The sequence below is a fragment of the Hyla sarda genome, chromosome 6 (genome assembly GCF_029499605.1).
Source record: "Hyla sarda isolate aHylSar1 chromosome 6, aHylSar1.hap1, whole genome shotgun sequence".
Classification (NCBI taxonomy): Eukaryota; Metazoa; Chordata; class Amphibia; order Anura; family Hylidae; genus Hyla; species Hyla sarda.
The window spans coordinates 89306929-89326440 of NC_079194.1; the positions used below are offsets into that span (position 1 = coordinate 89306929).

General features: G+C 41.2%; 1 protein-coding gene across 1 annotated transcript in view; it reads right to left on the reverse strand.

Annotated features, from left to right (window-relative positions):
* ERC2 (ELKS/RAB6-interacting/CAST family member 2) overlaps positions 1–19512 on the reverse strand; it is a 950023-nt gene that overhangs the window by 613995 nt on the left and 316516 nt on the right. The window contains exon 6 of the mRNA XM_056528115.1: positions 3383–3538. Coding sequence (XP_056384090.1) covers positions 3383–3538 — 156 coding nt within the window. The remainder of the gene's footprint in view (positions 1–3382; positions 3539–19512) is intronic.

Consider the following 19512-nt stretch of genomic DNA (forward strand, 5'->3'; position numbering starts at 1 on the left):
AGGTTTTCCAACCAGTGTGCCTCCAGCTGTTGCAAAAGTACAACTCCCAGCATGCACGGTCTGTCAGTACATGCTGTGAGTTGTAGTTTTGAAACAGCTGGAGGTTTGCCCCCCCCATGTGAATGTACAGGATACATTCACACGGGCAGGTTTACAGTAAATTTCCTGCTTCAAGTTTGGGCTGCGGCAAATTTTTCGCCGCAGCGCAAACTCCTAGCGGGAAATTCACCGTAACACGCCAGTGTGAATGTACCCTAAAAACACTACACTAACACATAATAAAGGGTAAAACACTACATATACACCCCCTTACACTGTCCCCCCCCCCCCCCAATAAAAAATTAAAAACGTCTTGCACGGCAGGGTTTCCAAAACGGAGCCTCCAGCTGTTGCAAAACAACAACTCCCAGCATTTCTGGACAGCCACTGACTGTCCAGGCATGCTGGGAGTTTAGCAACAGCTGGAGGCACCCTGTTTGGGAATCACTGGTGTAGAATACCCCTATGTCCACCCCTATGCAATCCCTAATTTAGTCCTCAAATGCGCATGGCGCTCTCTCACTTCGGAGCCCTGTCGTATTTCAAGGAAACAGTTTAGGGCCATATATGGGGTATCGCCGTATTCGGGAGAAATTGCAATACAAATTTTGGGTCTTTTTTTCCTTTTACCGCTTGTTAAAAGGTAAAGTTGGGGGCTACACCAGCCTGTTAGTGTAAAAAAATTGAAAATTTTACACTATAATGCTGGTGTTGCCCCATACTTTTTATTTCCACAAGCGGTAAAAGGAAAAAAAGACCCCCAAAATTTGTAACGCAATTTCTCCTGAGTACGGAAATACCCCAGATGTGGGCGTAAAATGCTCTGCGGGCACACAACAAGGCTCAGGAGTGAGAGTGCACCATGTACATTCGAGGCCTAAATTGGTGATTTGCACAGGGGTGGCTGACTTTACAGCGGTTCTGACAAACGCAAAAAAAAAAAATACCCACATGTGACCCTATTTTGGAAACTACACCCCTCACCGAACGTGACAAGGGGTATAGTGAGCCTGAACACCCCACAGGTGTTTGACGAATTTTCATTAAAGTTGGATGGGAAAATGAAAAAAATATAGTTTTTTCACTAAAATGCTGGTGTTACCCTAAATTCTTCATTTTCACCAGGGAAAATAGGAAAAAAGCCCCCCCAAATTTGTAACCCCATCTCTTCTGAGTAAGAACATACCCCATATGTGAATTTAAAGTGCTATGCGGGCGAACTACAATGCAATGCGGAATCGAAGGCCACATGTGTTTACAAAGCCCCCATAGTGCCAGAACAATGGACCCCCGACACATGTGACCCTATCGTGGAAACTACACCCCTCACGTAATGTAATAAGGGGTACATTGAGAATTTACGCCCCACAGGTGTCTGACAGATTTTTGGAACAGTGGTCCGTAAAAATGAAAAATTTAATTTTTCATTTGCATAGCCCACTCTTCCAAAGATCTGTGGGGTGTAAATACTCACTGCACCCCTTATTAAATTCTATGAGAGGTGTAGTTTCCAAAATGGGGTCACATGTGGGGGGGTCCACTGTTCTGGCACCACGGGGGTTTTTGTAAACGCACATGGCCCCTGACTACCATCCCAAACTAATTCTCTTTCCAAAAGCTCAATGGCGCTCCTCCTCTTCTGAGCATTGTAGTTCGCCAGCAGAGCATTTTACTTCCTAACATGGGGTATTTCCATACTCAGAAGAAATGTGGTTACAAATTTTGGGGGTCATTTTCTCCTATTACCCCTTGTAAAAATGTAAAATTTAGGGGAAAAACTGCATTTTAGTAAAAAAAAAATGTTTTTCATTTACACATCCAACTTTAACGAAAAGTCGTCAAACACCTGTGGGGTGTTAAGGCTCAGCGGACCCCTTGTTACATTTCTTGAGGGGTGTAGTTTCCAAAATAGTATGCCATGTGGGTATTTTTTTGCTGTTCTGGCACCACAGGGGCTTCCTAAATGCGACATTCCCCCAAAAAAACATTTCAGCAAAAGTTGCTTTCAAAAAGCCAAATGTGACTCCTTCTCTCCTGAGCATTGTAGTTCGCCCGCAAAGCGTTTTACGTCCTAACATGGGGTATTTCCATACTCAGAAGAGATGGGGTTACAAAATTGGGGGGGCATTTTCTCCCATTACCCTTTGTAAAAATGGTAAATTTGGGGGAAAAACTGCACTTAAGTGTGAATTTTTTTTTCCCATTTACACATCCGATTTTAACGAAAAGTTGTCAAACACCTGTGGGGTGTTAAGGCTAACTGGACCCCTTTTTACATGCCTTGAGGGGTGTAGTTTCCAAAATGGTATGCCTTGTGGTGTTTTCTGCTGTTCTGGCACCATAGGGGCTTTCTAAATGTGACATGCCCTCCAAAAACCATTTCAGAAAAATTCACTCTCCAAAATCCCAGTGTTGCTCCTTCCCTTCTGAGCCCTCTACTACGCCCGCCGAACACTTGACATACACATATGAGGTATTTCCTTACTCGAGAGAAATTGGGTTACAAATTTTGGGGGCTTTTTCTCCTATTACCACTTGTAAAAATTCAAAAACTGGGTCTACAAGAACATGCAAGTGTAAAAAATTAAGATTTTGAATTTTCTCCTTCACTTTGCTGCTATTCCTGTGAAACACCTAAAGGGTTAACACACTTACTGAATGTAATTTTGAATACTTTGAGGGGTGCAGTTTTTATAATGGTTGTCATTTGTGGGGTATTTCTAATATGAAGGCCCTTCAAATCCACTTCAAAACTGAACTGGTCCCTGAAAAATTCCGATTTTGAAAATTTAGTGAAAAATTGGAAAATTGCTGCTGAACTTTGAAGCCCTCTGATGTCTTCCAAAAGTAAAAACATCTCAACTTTATGATGCCAACACAAAGTAGACATATTGTATATGTGAATCAATGTATAATTTATTTGGAATATCCATTTTCTTTATAAGCAGAGAGCTTCAAAGTTAAAAAAAATGCAACATTTTAAATTTTTTCATCAAATTTTGGAATTTTTTACCAAGAAATGATGCAAGTATCGACAAAACTTTACCACTGACATAAAGTAGAATATGTCACGCAAAAACATTCTCGGAATCAGAATGAAAGGTAAAAGCATCCCAGAGTTATTAATGCTTGAAGTGACAGTGGTCAGATGTTCAAAAAATGGCCGGGTCCTTAAGGTATATTTGGGCTGGGTCCTTAAGGGGTTTATATAAGTAATTTATAAATATGTTTATCTTTCTGGCACCAGTTGATTAAAAAAAAAAGTTTTCCAAGGGAGTACCCCTTTAAGTAAAAAATACAAAGCTATATACCATGTTGAGCTTATTATAATAAATACACTCACTTTGCTTTTCATAAACTTTGAATGACTTTTATACACTTCCATCTGCTTGATTTCTTCCTCCCGGTCTTCTGTGTTTAGGACACCATTAGTTTTGATGATTTGGATTTCATCCTCTAGATCTCGGATATTTCTCTCAAGGGAAGCTATTTTGGTATCCTGTGTGAAAATGAAAAAATGAAGTTATTGGTACAGGCATAACAGAGAAAGCACTAAGAGCCCAGATTACATAAAATGGGTTAATACAGAAGCAAAATGAGCAGAGAAAGTGAATTGTAGTCAGTATATTAGGTTATTGCACACAACATACAGTCCATGCCATGCAGTGCTGCATTAAAATGATAAACCAAAATCCACCAGTACCTTTAACAACAATTTCTTGACTATCATAAGGTATGTAGACTGGACAGAAACTTAGAACGGAACAACTGACGTAATAGTGAAATTACTAATGGAAATATTATACTAAATCTGTTAAATACATTTTCTAACTGGATATATTTATGGTATATTGCTAGGATATGCATATTGTACAATAGTCTGATGTATCACGGTACAACTGCTAAAACCCCCGATGTTATTAAAACAATGGCTCTTCTACATTGTGTGGTTCTTGTCAGCCTTGCTCAGCATCAATTGTGAGACAAAGTCAGCCTATTGACTGTAATACGTCATTCTTGTGTCTCATTAATGAGCATAGATCTAAGAGCTACCTAGCAGCCCCTTTATTTCCAGCATCTTAGAAAGAACCAGATTGTATTTTAAGAAACAACTTTTTAAATCAATCTCAAGAGAACATCCCCCAAAAAGATGCTTTTACCCATATTTTAGATACCTAGGCTTTTTTTCCTAAGTTATTTATGACACCATAAGCATTGTTAATGTTTTTAAGAACTGTCTGGCTTCCTCTAATGCCTCCTCTGTTGGTTACATGTAGAAGGGGGATACATGGACTGATGTGAGCCTAATTCACCAGTAAAACCAACACTCATGTAGTATATCCAAAACAATCTGAAGCGGCACTTTTGGATGGGTAAATAAATTCCAAAAGTTTATTTGGATCTCTGGAGTCCCACTTCACACATGTAATTGGATATTCTGGATTACTGGATCTTTGGTTGGGGTCTACATTGGTTGGGGTCTACATTAGCTGAGCACACATTGGTAGGACTATGAATTCTATGTCATTTACAGTTTTTTCCTTTCTACGGTTTTGGTTGTTTGTGATGTCGAATGTGCTGCAACAGTCAATTAGATTGGTCATTCTAAATCAGATATGGCCATCAAAAGAAAAGTATTTATATAGAAGACTACTTCATACAAAAGGTTATAATGTCTTGATCTGTCAAACCCATGCTGTCATTTAATAGAAAAATTTCAAAAAAATCTAAAATGAACTTGTGACATCAAAAACTTCAACTGTTGCAGAATCCCTTCTGGCTACTCTGGTAAGATGACATGTTAAATAAGCACTCCAGGCATGATTTTTGCTCCATGATTTTAGTTGCAATTCAATCACTGAAGTGATTCTGTAATGCAGCCTACATTTTCCATGAAGCCTCTGGCACTAGGTGGAGTGTTTGATTACTGCAGCTGTTCATCTACTTAAGCTGAACTCAGACTCATAAACGGAGTGCAGTTTTCATGCATTTTCTTATTTAAAGTGCATTTTTTAGACAAATATTGTCATGAGGTAAAAGTTATTTGGCTTACAGTATAATCACATTTAAGGTGCTATATGAAGATTGAAAAGTCTTTGCCATGATTTGCCATGCGGTAACAATGACACATTTTTACCATAATTTGCATAATTACTGTAAAATGTCAAAATGTTTCCCCATGATGTTGGGGATATCACAGCAAAAACAGCCAGACCACAGCAAAAATCGCAATGTGTGAACACAGCCTCAGTGGAGTTATAAGTACTATATATCCTTATTCCATAGAGATAAAAGATGGAGCTGGGTGGGAGCGCTCTGAGAGCTAGTAGGCGAGATCTGTAGGTGATTATGTCATCCTGTAGTTCACAGGAAGTCATAACCCAGAACTTACATCCTGTTCTAATGCATCCTGGAATTTTTGGAGAGTCAGGCTGCTGATCACATGACCAAGTTATAGTAATAAAGAACACAGATGCAGCTGCACTGGAATATAACAAATACCGCTGTTTGACTACAGTTTGTGAGTGTGCATGTATGGGCATAAAAAAGTGCTTCTTTAGATCTACCTGCATCATGCCCCTCCAAGTGCTGAATTGGAATTTTCCTTATTAATGAAAGAAAAGATAACGTGCAATTAAAAAATACACATATATTGGTTGCTATTGCCAACACCACTCTAAACTGTATTGGTTTTTGACTTTGGTAAGGAGGACTAAACCTGAGGCAGGTTAAAAGGTCCTTTTGTCCAAGTACTGTAACAGTACATACTAGTCTTACTCTTTATGACAGAGAATGTTTTGGAGTAATTACTAACAAAAAGAACAATGTTGCTGACTAAAAGGCAAAAATATTTCTTGTATTCTTGTATACATCTTAATACACATATTTTTTCACATCTGCTACACTAAAATGTTGCATTCTAGTCTTTGATGTTATTATCTTGTGTGCCTTAAAGGGCTTGTCCAGTTTAGAAAATCCATTCTATACATCTTATTAAATAATTTTGCATCAATAGCAGGAGATGTACAGGATTCTCATCTATTGGCCACAGTGGACAGCGGTTACTCGGAGTGTATGTCTCTATGGAGGACCAGTCCCACAGACAGTCCACTAATCTGAACGGGCACTGTGTAATGCTTAGTTTATGCTGTGGTGGCGCTGCAGGAAAATAAAACACCAGATTTCCTCACAGATAGCTGGGGTCCTAGTAGGGGGACAATTTATGGTATCAGTAGTACTTTATAAAAAGATTAAACACCTTCAAGTAATGTATTAAAAGCCATGGCTGACCACCATCTAGTTTTATTCTGGGTCCACTGCTGATGGGAGGGTGAGCTAAAAGTGGTTTATTGGGTTTCTGGTGCCTGTCTTCAGTTTAAACTGACTTATTTAGGCTAAGTTCACACATTGTTGTGCTACGACTCATTCTGGATCAGTTTTGCTCTTTTTATGTTGCAACCAATGGACCCTGAACAGGTTGAAGAACAACTGACACCACTGGATCCCAACGGATCCCTTGAATGAAGTCCGTCTGGTTTCAAGCATTTTACAGGATTCAGTGGAGAAAAATAAATAAAAAAACTATTTTATTCTACACTGAACTCCTGTCCTTCCGTCTGACTGCATGATAGAGCTCCCTATACTGTAGCACAACGGCCATGCTCTTACCAATATTTTAGTATAAAAGAGCAAAAGGTGAGAGACTATCCGATGGCGCCTTCCTGAATGATTCCAAATTGCCGTGAGTTTAAACAAGGCAATTTTATCAGAAATAGTTGTTATAATAATTGTTCTTACCAATATTTTGACAGTCCACAGGACACCAGCAAAGCTTTTTACCTTTTGGGTCACCCTCTTCTTCTTTCAGCTGATTTCCCATGGTTGTAAAAACAACACATTTTAGGGTCCATATGGTCATAACAACCAGGTCCTCTCCCCCTACTAACCCCGATTATACTGTAACAAACTCAAGAGTATAAGTTTTGCTGCAGTTCAATAAGCCATAAAGTGTAACTGTATTACAGCCATGTAAAACCAGCCTCAGATGATTAGCCTTTTTATGTATTTATGCTGCTACTTTGATTGCAAAATGCAAAAGAATAAACAATGTGTGAATAAAGCTTCATTGCTGCTTGCATTTTTTATCTGTGTATATATATATTTGTGGTGTCCCCAACATATGACGTGTATATACATATAACATAAAAAAATAAACATAATTAATTGTTTATTTTCGTGTATAAAACTGATACAAATGATGATAAATTATTGTTTCCCAAGCTATAACATCTGAATGGTTTAGTACAGTTAATCATATTGAAACGTTTAGTAGCCATGCAGTTCTCAAAATGTATGCTATTAGTATATCAAAGAAATCACAGCAACCAGACATGGGATTCAGCTGTATAAATAGAAGGAAAATCTAATATATGCAGAAAAATACAGGGTAGATACCAGTAAAAGTTGAAGAATTGTTTGCTGCATGCAGAATATATGGCCTGTGAACTACTTCTCTGAGATATACTAGAAGTGCCCAATGTGCCAAACATATATCTACTGCACCTATACAGTAATGTACGTGAGGGTCCATATCAATATATCTTGTTTGCACTTTACTATAATTATGGGTTTCTTGGTTAATTATTGCTAAAATTAAACTCAATTGATGAACCAGAAATATGAATATATAAAGAAATAAAGTACAAATAGGAAACCAAAATCTTTCTGCGTGGCCACATGCAGCAAACAGGCCTCCAGTATGACAGCTTTGGGTTAGCTTAAGAAGAATAGCGAGAAGATTTAAGCAAAGAAGGTGCATACAGGTTATAAAGTCACAGAGAATTCTATTTGGGAAATATATACAGTAGTAAAGTTTCAGTACAACCAAAACAGCACCTAGACCTAGTGATCAGCTGATCCCTGCAAGTCTTCCTCAAACTCTAGATGTCAGCTGTTACTGCCATGGGAAGCTATATTTGGATATTTGCTGCTGCCAGCTTTTTAAATGAATGGCCGACAACGTTCAATATGGACTGGCTGGGCCTGTTGAAATTGAAAGTCATTGCTATATACTGGCTCTTCTTTCTCATTCAGAGAAGGGTTTAAATTAGGTGATCCCCCCCCCCCCCTCTATGATATTTATATGCTCCAACATGGAATAGAGAATGGATAGCATTGTGAGACAACCCATTTAAACAGGACAGGTCACATAAAAAATCAAGTCTAACCTCTCGGCATCGTGTTATAGACCATGAGGAGCTGAGCATATCGATATATAGTTTTGTGAGCAAAGTTCCAGGGTATTTTATTATTCATTTATGTAATCCCTGCAAATTCTGGTTTAAATAGTCAAGTGGGTGGGCCTACTCAGTGATTGACAGTGCCCTATATGCACACTTATATATAGATAGCTGTCAGTCACTGATTAGGACCACCTACTTGACTACTTAGAGTATGACTATCACAGTATGAGTGTTACAGAAATAAACGTTATTCTGGAACATTGCTCAAAACACTATACATTAATCTGTCCTGCTCCTCCTGCTCTATAACATGATGCCTGCAGATTGGACTGACTATTCAATGTGACAAATTTCCTATAATATATCAGTTCATATTCATGTTTAATAGTCAGTGTTCCTTTGTTGTTACTTGAGAAATATGCTATATTATCTATATGTTTTTCTGTAAAAATGTATTCATGGTGCTGCCTTTGTGTACTTCTCTACCAAAAATTGAATAAAGAAACCGTGATGTGATTTTCCATAGAATAAATTCTAGGATAAGACCACTGTTACTCTACTTCACCCTTAAAGGGGTACTCCACTCCTAAACATCTTATGATGTCTGATCGCGGGGGGTCCGGCCACTGGGACCCCTTGCGATCTCCTCGGTCATCCGGTGCAGAGAGCAAACTCTGTGCTGGATGATGGGCGAACACAACTGTCACGCCCCCTCCATTCATGTATATGGGAGGAGGCGTGATGGCTATGTACTAGCCGTCACACCCTTTCCTATAGACATGAATGGAGGGGGCGTGGTGTAACATCACAAGCACGGAAGCTCCAAGCATCCGTGTTCTGAACATAGCTGTTACCGGCTTAGAGATTGCAGGTCCGCGATCCGACATTTTATCCCCTATCCTTTAGATAGGTGATAAGATGTTTAGGAGCAGAGTACCCCTTTAATCCAGTTTGTCCATTATAAAAGTTTAGCGAACCCTATAGAACATGAGTAGCAATAAAGGATATCTCACATTTGAAAAAGCCATACAGCTCCAAGCATCGTCTACTTTCATTTGCATTCTCCGTAGCTATACAGAGTGTTATATGGAATTGCTTGAAGTCCCAGAGAGTTGCAATGCTATGCAAGTCTAAAGGGCATCCGGTATTTCTGGATACTGCTTGCTTTAGCTGCGGACATTAAATGAGATGTGCTTGGAGCTGCATGCCTTTCTCAAATGAAAGGTATCATTTAAGAGCAGTGGCAGGCAAGATGTTCTTAGGTTAAATCAAAGACACAGGTGGGCTTAAATAGATTCTTCCACCTCCAAACCCCCTAAACTAAGCAGGTTAGGTTAAGTTCACACTGCCGTCGTGCTCCAACCCGTTCTGGGTCCGTTTGGCTCTTTTTTTATGTGCTGAAAGGACCTAAAAATGAGTTGGAGCACAACTGAAACCACCGGGTCCTGACGGATAACATTTACTTGAATGGGGCCTGTCAGGGATTCAGTATTATATTAGAGATGAACTGAGAAGAAAAAGAAAAAAAGACATACACAAGATTTTTCTCTGCTCAGCTCCCGTCGTCGTTCCGATGGAAGTGTGAACTTTTATCTTACTACTTTCATTCCTCTGCTTTAAGCCTGCAAATGCAGTAGTCTTAGTACACTGCTCAAAAAAATAAAGGGAACACTAAGATAACACATCCTTGATCACAATGAATGAACTAATCGTGTGAAATACTTTCATCTTTGCTGACAACAAAATCACACAAAAATGATCAATGGAAATCCAATTTATAAACCTATGGAGGTCTGGATATGGAGTCACACTCAACATCAAAACCACACTACAGGCTGATCCAACTTTGATGTAATGTCCTTAAAACAAGTCAAAATGAGGCTCAGTAGTTTTTGCGGCCTCCACGTGACCTCCCTACAACGCCTGGGCATGCTCCTGATGAGGTGGTGGTTGGTCTCCTGAGGGATGTCCCAGACCTGGACTAAAGCATCCACCAACTCCTGGACAGTCTGTGGTGCAATGTGGTGTTAGTGGCTGGAGCGAAACATGATGTCCCAGATGTGCTTAATCAGATTCAGGTCTGGGGTACGGGCAGGCCAGTCCATAGCATCAATGCCTTCCTCTTGCAGGAACTGGTGACACACTCCAGCCACATGAGGTCTAGCATTGTCTTGCATTAGGAGGAACCCAGGGCCGACCGCACCAGCCTATGGTCTGACAAGGGGTCTGAGGATCTCATTTCGGTACCTAATGGCAGTCAGGCTACCTCAGGCAAGCACATGGAGGGCTGTGCGGCCCCCAAAGAAATGCCACCCCACATGGAGGATGTTGCAGGCAGCAAAACATTGTCCACGGCATCTCCAGACTCTGTCACGTCTGTCACATGTGCTCAGTGTGAACCTTCTTTCATCTGTGAAGAGCACAGGGCACCAGTGGCGAATTTGCCAATCTTGGTGTTCCCTGGAAAAGTCCAAACGTCCTGCATGTGTTGGGCTGTAAGCACAGCCCCCACCTGTGGATGTCAGTCCCTCATACCACCTTCATGGAGTCTGTTTCTGACTGTTTGAGTGGACACATGCCCATTTGTGGTCTGCTGGAGGTCATTTTGCAGGGCTCTGGCAGAGCTCCTCCTGCTCCTCCTTGCACAAAGGCGGAGGTAGCGGTCCTGCTGCTGGGTTGTTCCCCTACTACAGCCCCCTCCACATCTCCTGATGTACTTGCCTGTCTCCTGGTAGCGCCTCCATGCTCTGGAGACTACGCTGACAGACACAGCAAACCTTCTTCCCACAGCTCGCATTGATGTGCCCTCCTGTATGAGCTGCACTACCTGAGCCACTTGTGTGGGTTGTAGACTCCGTCTCATGCTACCACTAGAGTGAAAGCACCGCCAGCATTCAAAAGTAACCAAAACATCAGCCAGGAAGCATAGAAACTGAGAAGTGGTCTGTGGTCACCACCTGCAGAACCACTTCTTTATTGGGGGGTGTCTTGCTAATTGCCCATAATTTCCACCTGTTGTCTGTTCCATTTGCACAACAGCATGTGAAATTGATTGTAAATCAGTGTAGCTTCCCGAATGGACAGTGTGATTTCACAGTTGTTTAAGTGTTTCCTTTATTAGTAGTCCTTTCTTGGCATAAACATGCTCAGTTTGCAGCCTTAAAGCAGGAGAGAGCAAATGAATAGAAAGCTAAAAATTATAGATTATGAATCAGCACCTTGTAAACTATTCACTGATGACCAGGAGGAGTCCCTTTAAGAGAAGTATCTAAGAGCCCTATGATGCAGTAGGCTGACCATTACTGATCTAGAGAAAGTTCTGTCATGGTTGGTAATTTGATATTACCCAGCAGCTCTGATGGGAAACATGATTGTTCTTCTCTGCACATGTTTTTATACGTGACATTAACTGACATGTGTAACTTAACATTGTGCCTCGGAATTTGACAATTGATTGAACTTTCTCAAGAGCCATTTATTTTTGATTTATATAAAAGCTTCTTGAGAATGAGGGGGATGGGTCTATCGACAGGATCCTGACTTCATAGTGTCTAAAAAAACAATGATTTTTGTCTACAGACAAGTAGAACATGTTTATTTTCTCCTTATAATATGTGCAGATGGTAGACTGAATAGGTCCACACAGAGAAATCAATTCATCACACACACCCGAGCAGTAGAAGAAAAAACAAACTCACGCACAAACCTTTCAACTTACCTGCCAAATAAAATCTGGATCAAAGCACAAAGACGGAGATCTCTACAAGGAGTAAGGTAAAACCACAGATTCATATTCAGTTTGATTCTCCAGTTACAGTACATTCAAGTCACTGGTTCTACCTTGTAATCATAACTATGAAGGACTCTTGGCACAGAATCAAATACACCATAAGCTAAATTACAGTAGCTATGAGCGGGGGGGGGGGGGGGGGGGGGGATAGCAGCAATTTGTGCTAAAAGACAGGGGAATGATTATGACATGAAATCGAAATAGCTCTATTCATTAGCACTGCAGTTATGGAATTTTTCTAATGAAACTCAAGCATTGGACTTAAAACAATATGGTTAAAGTCTACAAGATATGCCATCTATATGATAAAGTTGTTGTGTATGTGAAACGTTAGTAAATGCAGTGGAAATTATATGATGTTATGCAGAAATATCAGAAAATGTCATTTTACCATGTTGCTCCACCGCAGGCTGCCATACTTCTGTACATCCCAGAAATTTGCTGTTAGGGCTCACACAAGCATATTTTGCTTCAAACTCGCAGCGGGAAACAGAGTATGAAAGGGGCGGGCTCTCCGCCCACCATCCGCAGCTGATTTTCAGCGGCAGAGCCTCTGCTGCGGAAAACCCGCCGCAGACCCCATTGACTTCAATGGGGTCTGCAGCAGACTTTCTGCAGCGGAGATTCCGCTGCTGAAAATCAGCTGCGGACAGCCAGCGGAGAAACGGGAAAACCCGGAGCGAATTTGAAACAAAAGTGTAAACAACCAAATTGTACCTGTACCTTTGGGTCTCCCAAAGTGTACCTGTCATTTAAAAAACTTTTGACATATCACACAGATATGTCAAAAGTTTTGATTGGTCAAGGTCTCAGTGCTGACACCGCCACCGATCATTAGAACGAGCAAGGAGAAGCGCGCAGTAGCACAATTCCCTCCCTGACTCCTGAGTTCATTACAAGCCAGGGAGTAAAGTGTGCTACTGCACGTTCCTTCCCATTCTTTCTACTGATCGGTAGGGATCTCCACACTAACACAAAAGGCATTTTTTATTATTACTGAGTATGTATCTATAGGCAACCCCTATTTATATGCTCTATTACAAATACATTTCTAATACATTTCTCACATTTTGCATATTAATTAAAAGGGGTCAGAGAGTGGGGTACCTAATGGAGGATCCTCCGTTACGAGCCACTATACAACAGTAGTGAAACCAGCACATCAGTATGTTACAGGGATAGCCTTTCATTTACGTGTATACCAGTGGTCCCCATCCAGTGGCTCAGGTGTCACATATGGCTTGATGCCCTCAGCTGTATGGCTAGTCACAGGAGTTCTTGCTTTCAACCAAAAATGTTTGCAAAATTGCAATTTCTTGTTTCCCTTCATTTTATACATATCTTCTCCAATTTCTAATTTACAACATCCCCCAAAACATCCCAACAAATAAGATATATTTACCTAGTACCAGTCCCCTGAAGGTCCCGTTTGACTACTTCCAAGATGAGAAGGACTTGCCCACTCAGTCAATTACTGGCCGAGACAGGACACTGAATTGGTCAGTGATTGGCTGAGAGGGCAGAAGAGGCAAGCATCGGGGCACCATAAGGAGCTGAACCTGAACTGCAGAGGGACCTGCAGGAGGCCGGGGGAAACTTCATTATATTATTGGGGGGGGACACTGGAATACCCCTTAAATGTGGGGTTGGACCATTACTCAAAGCTGAATGTAGATTAAAAGGTACAAGACATTGGGACCACTGATATATATTAATAAGCCATCTTTTTTTTTTATACTCCGATTGCCTATCATCTTACAATTTATTAGAGCGTTGTCTGTTCATATGCCCCCGTATTGTGTTGTGTCATTTCACTAAAAGCATTAAAGGATAATTTACCTGGACAGTCAATTGCACAGAATGCATTTTCTTAATGGCTGCATTTCCACATAATTAAACTAGCTTTTAAGAGGAAAAGTTCAATCCAAAAACAAACCTGATTTGCTTGAGGCGTCTTCCATAGAAGACATCAATTACAAGGGTACACAGGCCATAAAACATATGCTGCTGCCAAGTAATGACTGCGGAGCAGCTAATGCTTCTCTACACAGAATGCAATTTGTTTAAGTGTACCAGCACCTTTGGAGTACTTTACCTAAAGCATCAGGGAATTGAATTAAGAGTGATCTCCTAATATAGTTCTAACACCAAAGTCACTTTTAGCAATTGGCAGCAATCCATATACTGTATATACTCGAGTATAAGCTGACCCGAATATAAGCCGAGGCCCCTAATTTCCCCACAAAAACCCAGGAAAAGTTATTGACTTGACTATAAGCCTAGGGTGGGAAATACATCAACCCCCCTGTCATCATCCAGACCCCCCGTCATTAACACCCCCGTCATCATCACCCTGTCATCATCACCCCCTTCATCATAACCCTGTCATCATCACCGCCTGTCATCATCATCGCCTGTCATCATCCCCCCCCTGTCATCATCCCCCCCCCTGTCATCATCCCCCCCTGTCATCATCCCCCCCTGTCATCATCCAGACCACTGTCATCATCCCCACCCCCCTCATCATCACCGCCTGTCAATCCCTTCATCAGTGGTCTTCAACCTGCGGACCTCCAGATGTTGCAAAACTACAACTCCCAGCATGCCCGGACAGTCATCGGCTGTCCGGGCATGCTGGGAGTTGTAGTTTTGAAACACCTGGAGGATCGCAGGTTGAAGACCACTGCGGCCTTTGTCATCATCCAGACCCCCCCTTTAGATTTCTACTCCCCTCGGTGGGAAGGAAGGGTGAGCTGTTCCGGGCCATTTATGCTGCAGGGACCGTCCGGTGGGGAGGGTTAGTCATTTCGGGCTGTCCATCTTCACAGGGAGGCCCTCTTCTCCGCTCCGGGCCGGCCCCGAACTAGTGACGTTGACTTGACGACGACGCACAGGGACGTTCATGCGCAGGGACGGACGTCCCTGTGCGTCGTCGTCAAGGCAACATCACTAGTGCAGGAAAGCTGCTACATATTAAGGAATCACTAATAATGCAATTCCGCATTATATAGGTAAAGTAATAATAATATTTAAATATATAGCATCAACATATTACACAACACTTTACACTGATTTAAATTTATTGAATATAGTCTAACAGGGGGGAATTTATCATTGGTTTTACCCTGGTTTTGTTGCACAGTTGTCTCAGATGCAGTTTTGAGACTTTTCATTGTTACTTTTGCTTTAGAAGGTTTTTCTAAAAGAACATACCAAGTCATTATTTCAGTTGATATCATGCAGTGGTAAGGTATTTATAATGTGCCACTTTTCAGTTTGTCGCATCATTTGTCGCAACTGCACTGATTTAGGCGCAAATCTACACCAGCCGTGACTTGGCTTACAAAACTCACTGTAAACAGCAGTATTAAAAAGTTGCATATTTTGTCGCAGGGGATAAAAAGTAACACAAAAAGTTGCAGAGGAATCACAATACAAAGTGGTTTACTGAAGTAAGAAATGTGATCAGCACCAGATTTATCAAATGCCCTACACCATGTCATAAATATGGTGCAGGTACACAGTTTCCACCACATGAATTAATGGGGTACAAAGATGGTCACCTACACCACTCTTGATGAATTCCCCCCATAGTGTATACGTTCAGACCATTTTTCTGACGTAATTACTATAAGGCCATGTTCACAAGGCAGAATTTCCGTGCGGGATTCCGCATTGGAATCCGTCATGGAGATTCCGCTGCAGCAGAGTCCCATTGAATCCAATGGGATTCTGCTGCGCTGTGTACACGGCAGAATTTCCGTGCCAGATGTTTCCGGCATGGAACTTCCATTTTCCGTTCATTCTTTGTGCAGGGACTGCACAGAATGCATAGCTGTCTATGATACAGCGCATTCCCGTGCGGTCCTAGCGCTGGCAGATTATGCCGATGCCCCACAGTGTACAGAATCGAAGAAAAAACGCCATTTTGTAACTTTTGGGGGCTTCGGTTTCTACGCAGTGCATATTTCGGTAAAAATGACACCTTATTATTCTGTAGGTCCATACGGTTAAAATGATACCCTACATATATAGGTTTAATTTTGTCGTACTTCTGGAAAAAATTCATAACTACATGCAGGAAAATGTATACGTTTAAAAATGTCCTCTTCTGACCCCTATAACTTTTTTATTTTTCTACGTAGAGGGCAGTATGAGGGCTCATTTTTGCGCCGTGATCTGAAGTTTTTATCGGTACCATTTTTGTTTTGGTCGGACTTTTTGATCACTTCTTATTCATTTTTTAATGGTATAAAAAGTTACCAAAAATACGTTTTTTGGACATTGGATTTTTTTTTACGTGTACGCCATTGACCGTGCGGTTTAATTAACGATATATTTTTATAGTTCGGACATTTACGCATGCGGCGATACCACATATGTTTATTTTTATTTACACTGTTTTATTTTTTTAATGGGAAAAGGGGGGTGATTCAAACTTTTATTAGGGAAGGGGTTAAATGATCTTTATTAACACTTTTTTTTACTTTTTTTTTTTGCAATGTTATAGCTCCCATAGGGGCCTATAACATTACATACACTGATCTTTTACACAGATCACTGGCGTGTATTAACATGCCTGTGATCAGTGTTATCGGCGCTTGACTGCTCCTGCCTGGATCTCAGGCACGGAGCAGTCATTCGCCGATCGGACACCGAGGAGGCAGGTAAGGGCCCTCCCGGTGTCCTGTAAGCTGTTCTGGATGCCGAGATTTCACCGTGGTGGTCCCGAACAGCCCGACTGAACAGCCGTGTTAGTGTTATTTTCGCTTCAGACGTGGCGGTCAGCTTTGATCGTCGCGTCTGAAGGGTTAATACAGGGCATCACCGCGATCTGTGATGTCCTGTATTAGCCGCGGGTCCCGGCCATTGATGGCCGCTGGGACCGCTGCGATATAACCCCGCGGCATATGGTGGGAGCCGGCGCAGGACGTAAATATATGTCCTTCGTCGTTAAGGGGTTAATGTCATTCTGACTACTTTAAGGGGTGCAGTTTATAAAATGTGGTGATTTATGGGGGTATCTAGCATACAGGCCCCTCAATTCCACTTCAGAACTGAACTGGTACCTGAAAAAGCAGATTTTGAAACTTTCTTGAAAATCAGGAAAATTGCTGCTAAACTTATAAACCTTCTAACATTCTAAAAAGTAAAAAAAATTTATCAAATGATGGAAACATAAAGAAGACATTGTAGATGTGAATTAATCATTAATTTGGTGCAGTATTACTATTTATCGTACGAGCAGAAAATGTCAAATCTAGAAAAATGCAAATTTTTCATTTTTTTGCAGAATTTGGGATTTTTTTTTTACAAAAACCTCTAAATAAAACAATCAAAATTTACCACTAATGTAAACGTACAATATGTCACGAAAAAAACAATCTCAGAATTGCTTCATAAGTAAAAGCGTTCCAAAGTTATTACCAAATAAGTGGACGCATGTCGAATTGGAAAAATTGGCCTTGGTCATTAACCCATTAACGACGCAGGACGTATATTTACGTCCTGCGCCGGCTCCAGTGATATGAAGCGGGATCGCGCCGCGATCCCGCATCATATCGCGTCGGTTCCGGTGCTCATCAACGGCCGGGACCCGCGGCTAATACCACACATCGCCGATCGCGGCGATGTGCGGTATTAACCCTTTAGAAGCGGCTGTCAAAGCTGACCGCCGCTTCTAAAGTGAAAGTGAAAGTGACCCGGCTGCTCAGTCGGGCTGTTCGGGACCGCCGCGGTGAAATCGCGGCGTCCCGAACAGCTAACCGGACACCGGGAGGGCCCTTACCTGCCTCCTCGGTGTCCGATCGGCGAATGACTGTTCCGTGCCTGAGATCCAGGCAGGAGCAGTCAAGCGCCGATAACACTGATCACAGGCGTGTTAATACACGCCTGTGATCTGTGTAAAAAATCAGTGTGTGCAGTGTTATAGGTCCCTATGGGACCTATAACACTGCAAAAAAAAAGTAAAAAAAAAAGTGTTAATAAAGGTCATTTAACCCCTTCCCTAATAAAAGTTTGAATCACACCCCTTTTCCCATAAAAAAATAAATAAAACAGTGTAAAAAAAAATAAACATATGTGGTATCGCCGCGTGCGTAAATGTCCGAACTATAAAAATATATCATTAAATAAACAGAACGGTCAATGGCGTACGCGCAAAAAAATTCCAAAGTCCAAAAAAGCGTATTTTGGTCACTTTTTATACCATTATTAAAAAATTAATAAAAAGTGATCAAAAAGTCCGATCAAAACAAAAATCATACCGATAAAAACTTCAGATCACGGCGCAAAAAATGAGCCCTCATACCGCCATGTACGTGGAAAATTAAAAAGTTATAGGGGTCAGAAGATGACATTTTTAAACGTATAAATTTTCCTGCATGTAGTTATGATTTTTTCCAGAAGTGCGACAAAATCAAACCTATATAAGTAGGGTATCATTTTAACCGTATGGACGTACAGAATAATGATAAGGTGTAATTTTTACCGAAATATGCACTGCGTAGAAACGGAAGCCCCCAAAAGTTACAAAATGGCGTTTTTTTTTTTCGATTTTGTCGCGCAATGATTTTTTTTTCTGTTTCGCCGTGCATTTTTGGGTAAAATGACTAATGTCACTGCAAAGTAGAATTGGCGACGCAAAAAATAAGCCATAATATGGATTTTTAGGTGGAAAATTGAAAGGGTTATGATTTTTAAAAGGTAAGGAGGAAAAAACGAAAGTGCAAAAATGGAAAAACCCTGAGTCCTTAAGGGGTTATTAAAGGGTACTCCGGTAGATTTTTTTTTTTTTTAAATCAACTTGAGCCAGAAAATTAAACAGATTTGTAAAATACTTCTATTAAAAAATCTTAATCCTTCCAGCACTTATTAGCTGCTGAATATTACAGAGGAAATTCTGTTCTTTTTGGAACATAGTGCTCTCTGCTGACATCTCTGTCCATTTTAGGAACTGTCCAGTGCAGCATTTGTTTGCTATGGGGATTTTCTCCTACTCTGGACAGTTCTTAAAATGGACAGAGATGTCAGCAGAGAGCACTGTCCTCGTGATGTAAGCAGAGAGCACTGTGTTCCAAAAAGAACAACATTTCGTCTGTAGTATTCAGAAGCTAATAAGTACTGGAAGGATTAAGATTTTTTAATAGAAGTAATTTACAAATCTGTTGAACATTCTGGCACCAGTTGATTTAAAAAAATAAAAAAAAGTTTTCCCAGGAGTACCCCTTTAACCCCTTAAGGACCAACAGGTACGCCTTTGCTCCCTGGTACTTAAGGACTAAGGACGTACCTGTACGCCCGTGGGAATTTCGGTCCCCGCCGCGCACCGGGCGGGGACCAGGGTGACTGCTGATATCTATCAGCAGGCACCCCGCGCAAATGCCCAGGGGGGTCATCAGACCCCCCCATGTCGGCGATCGGCGCAAATTGCAAGTGAAT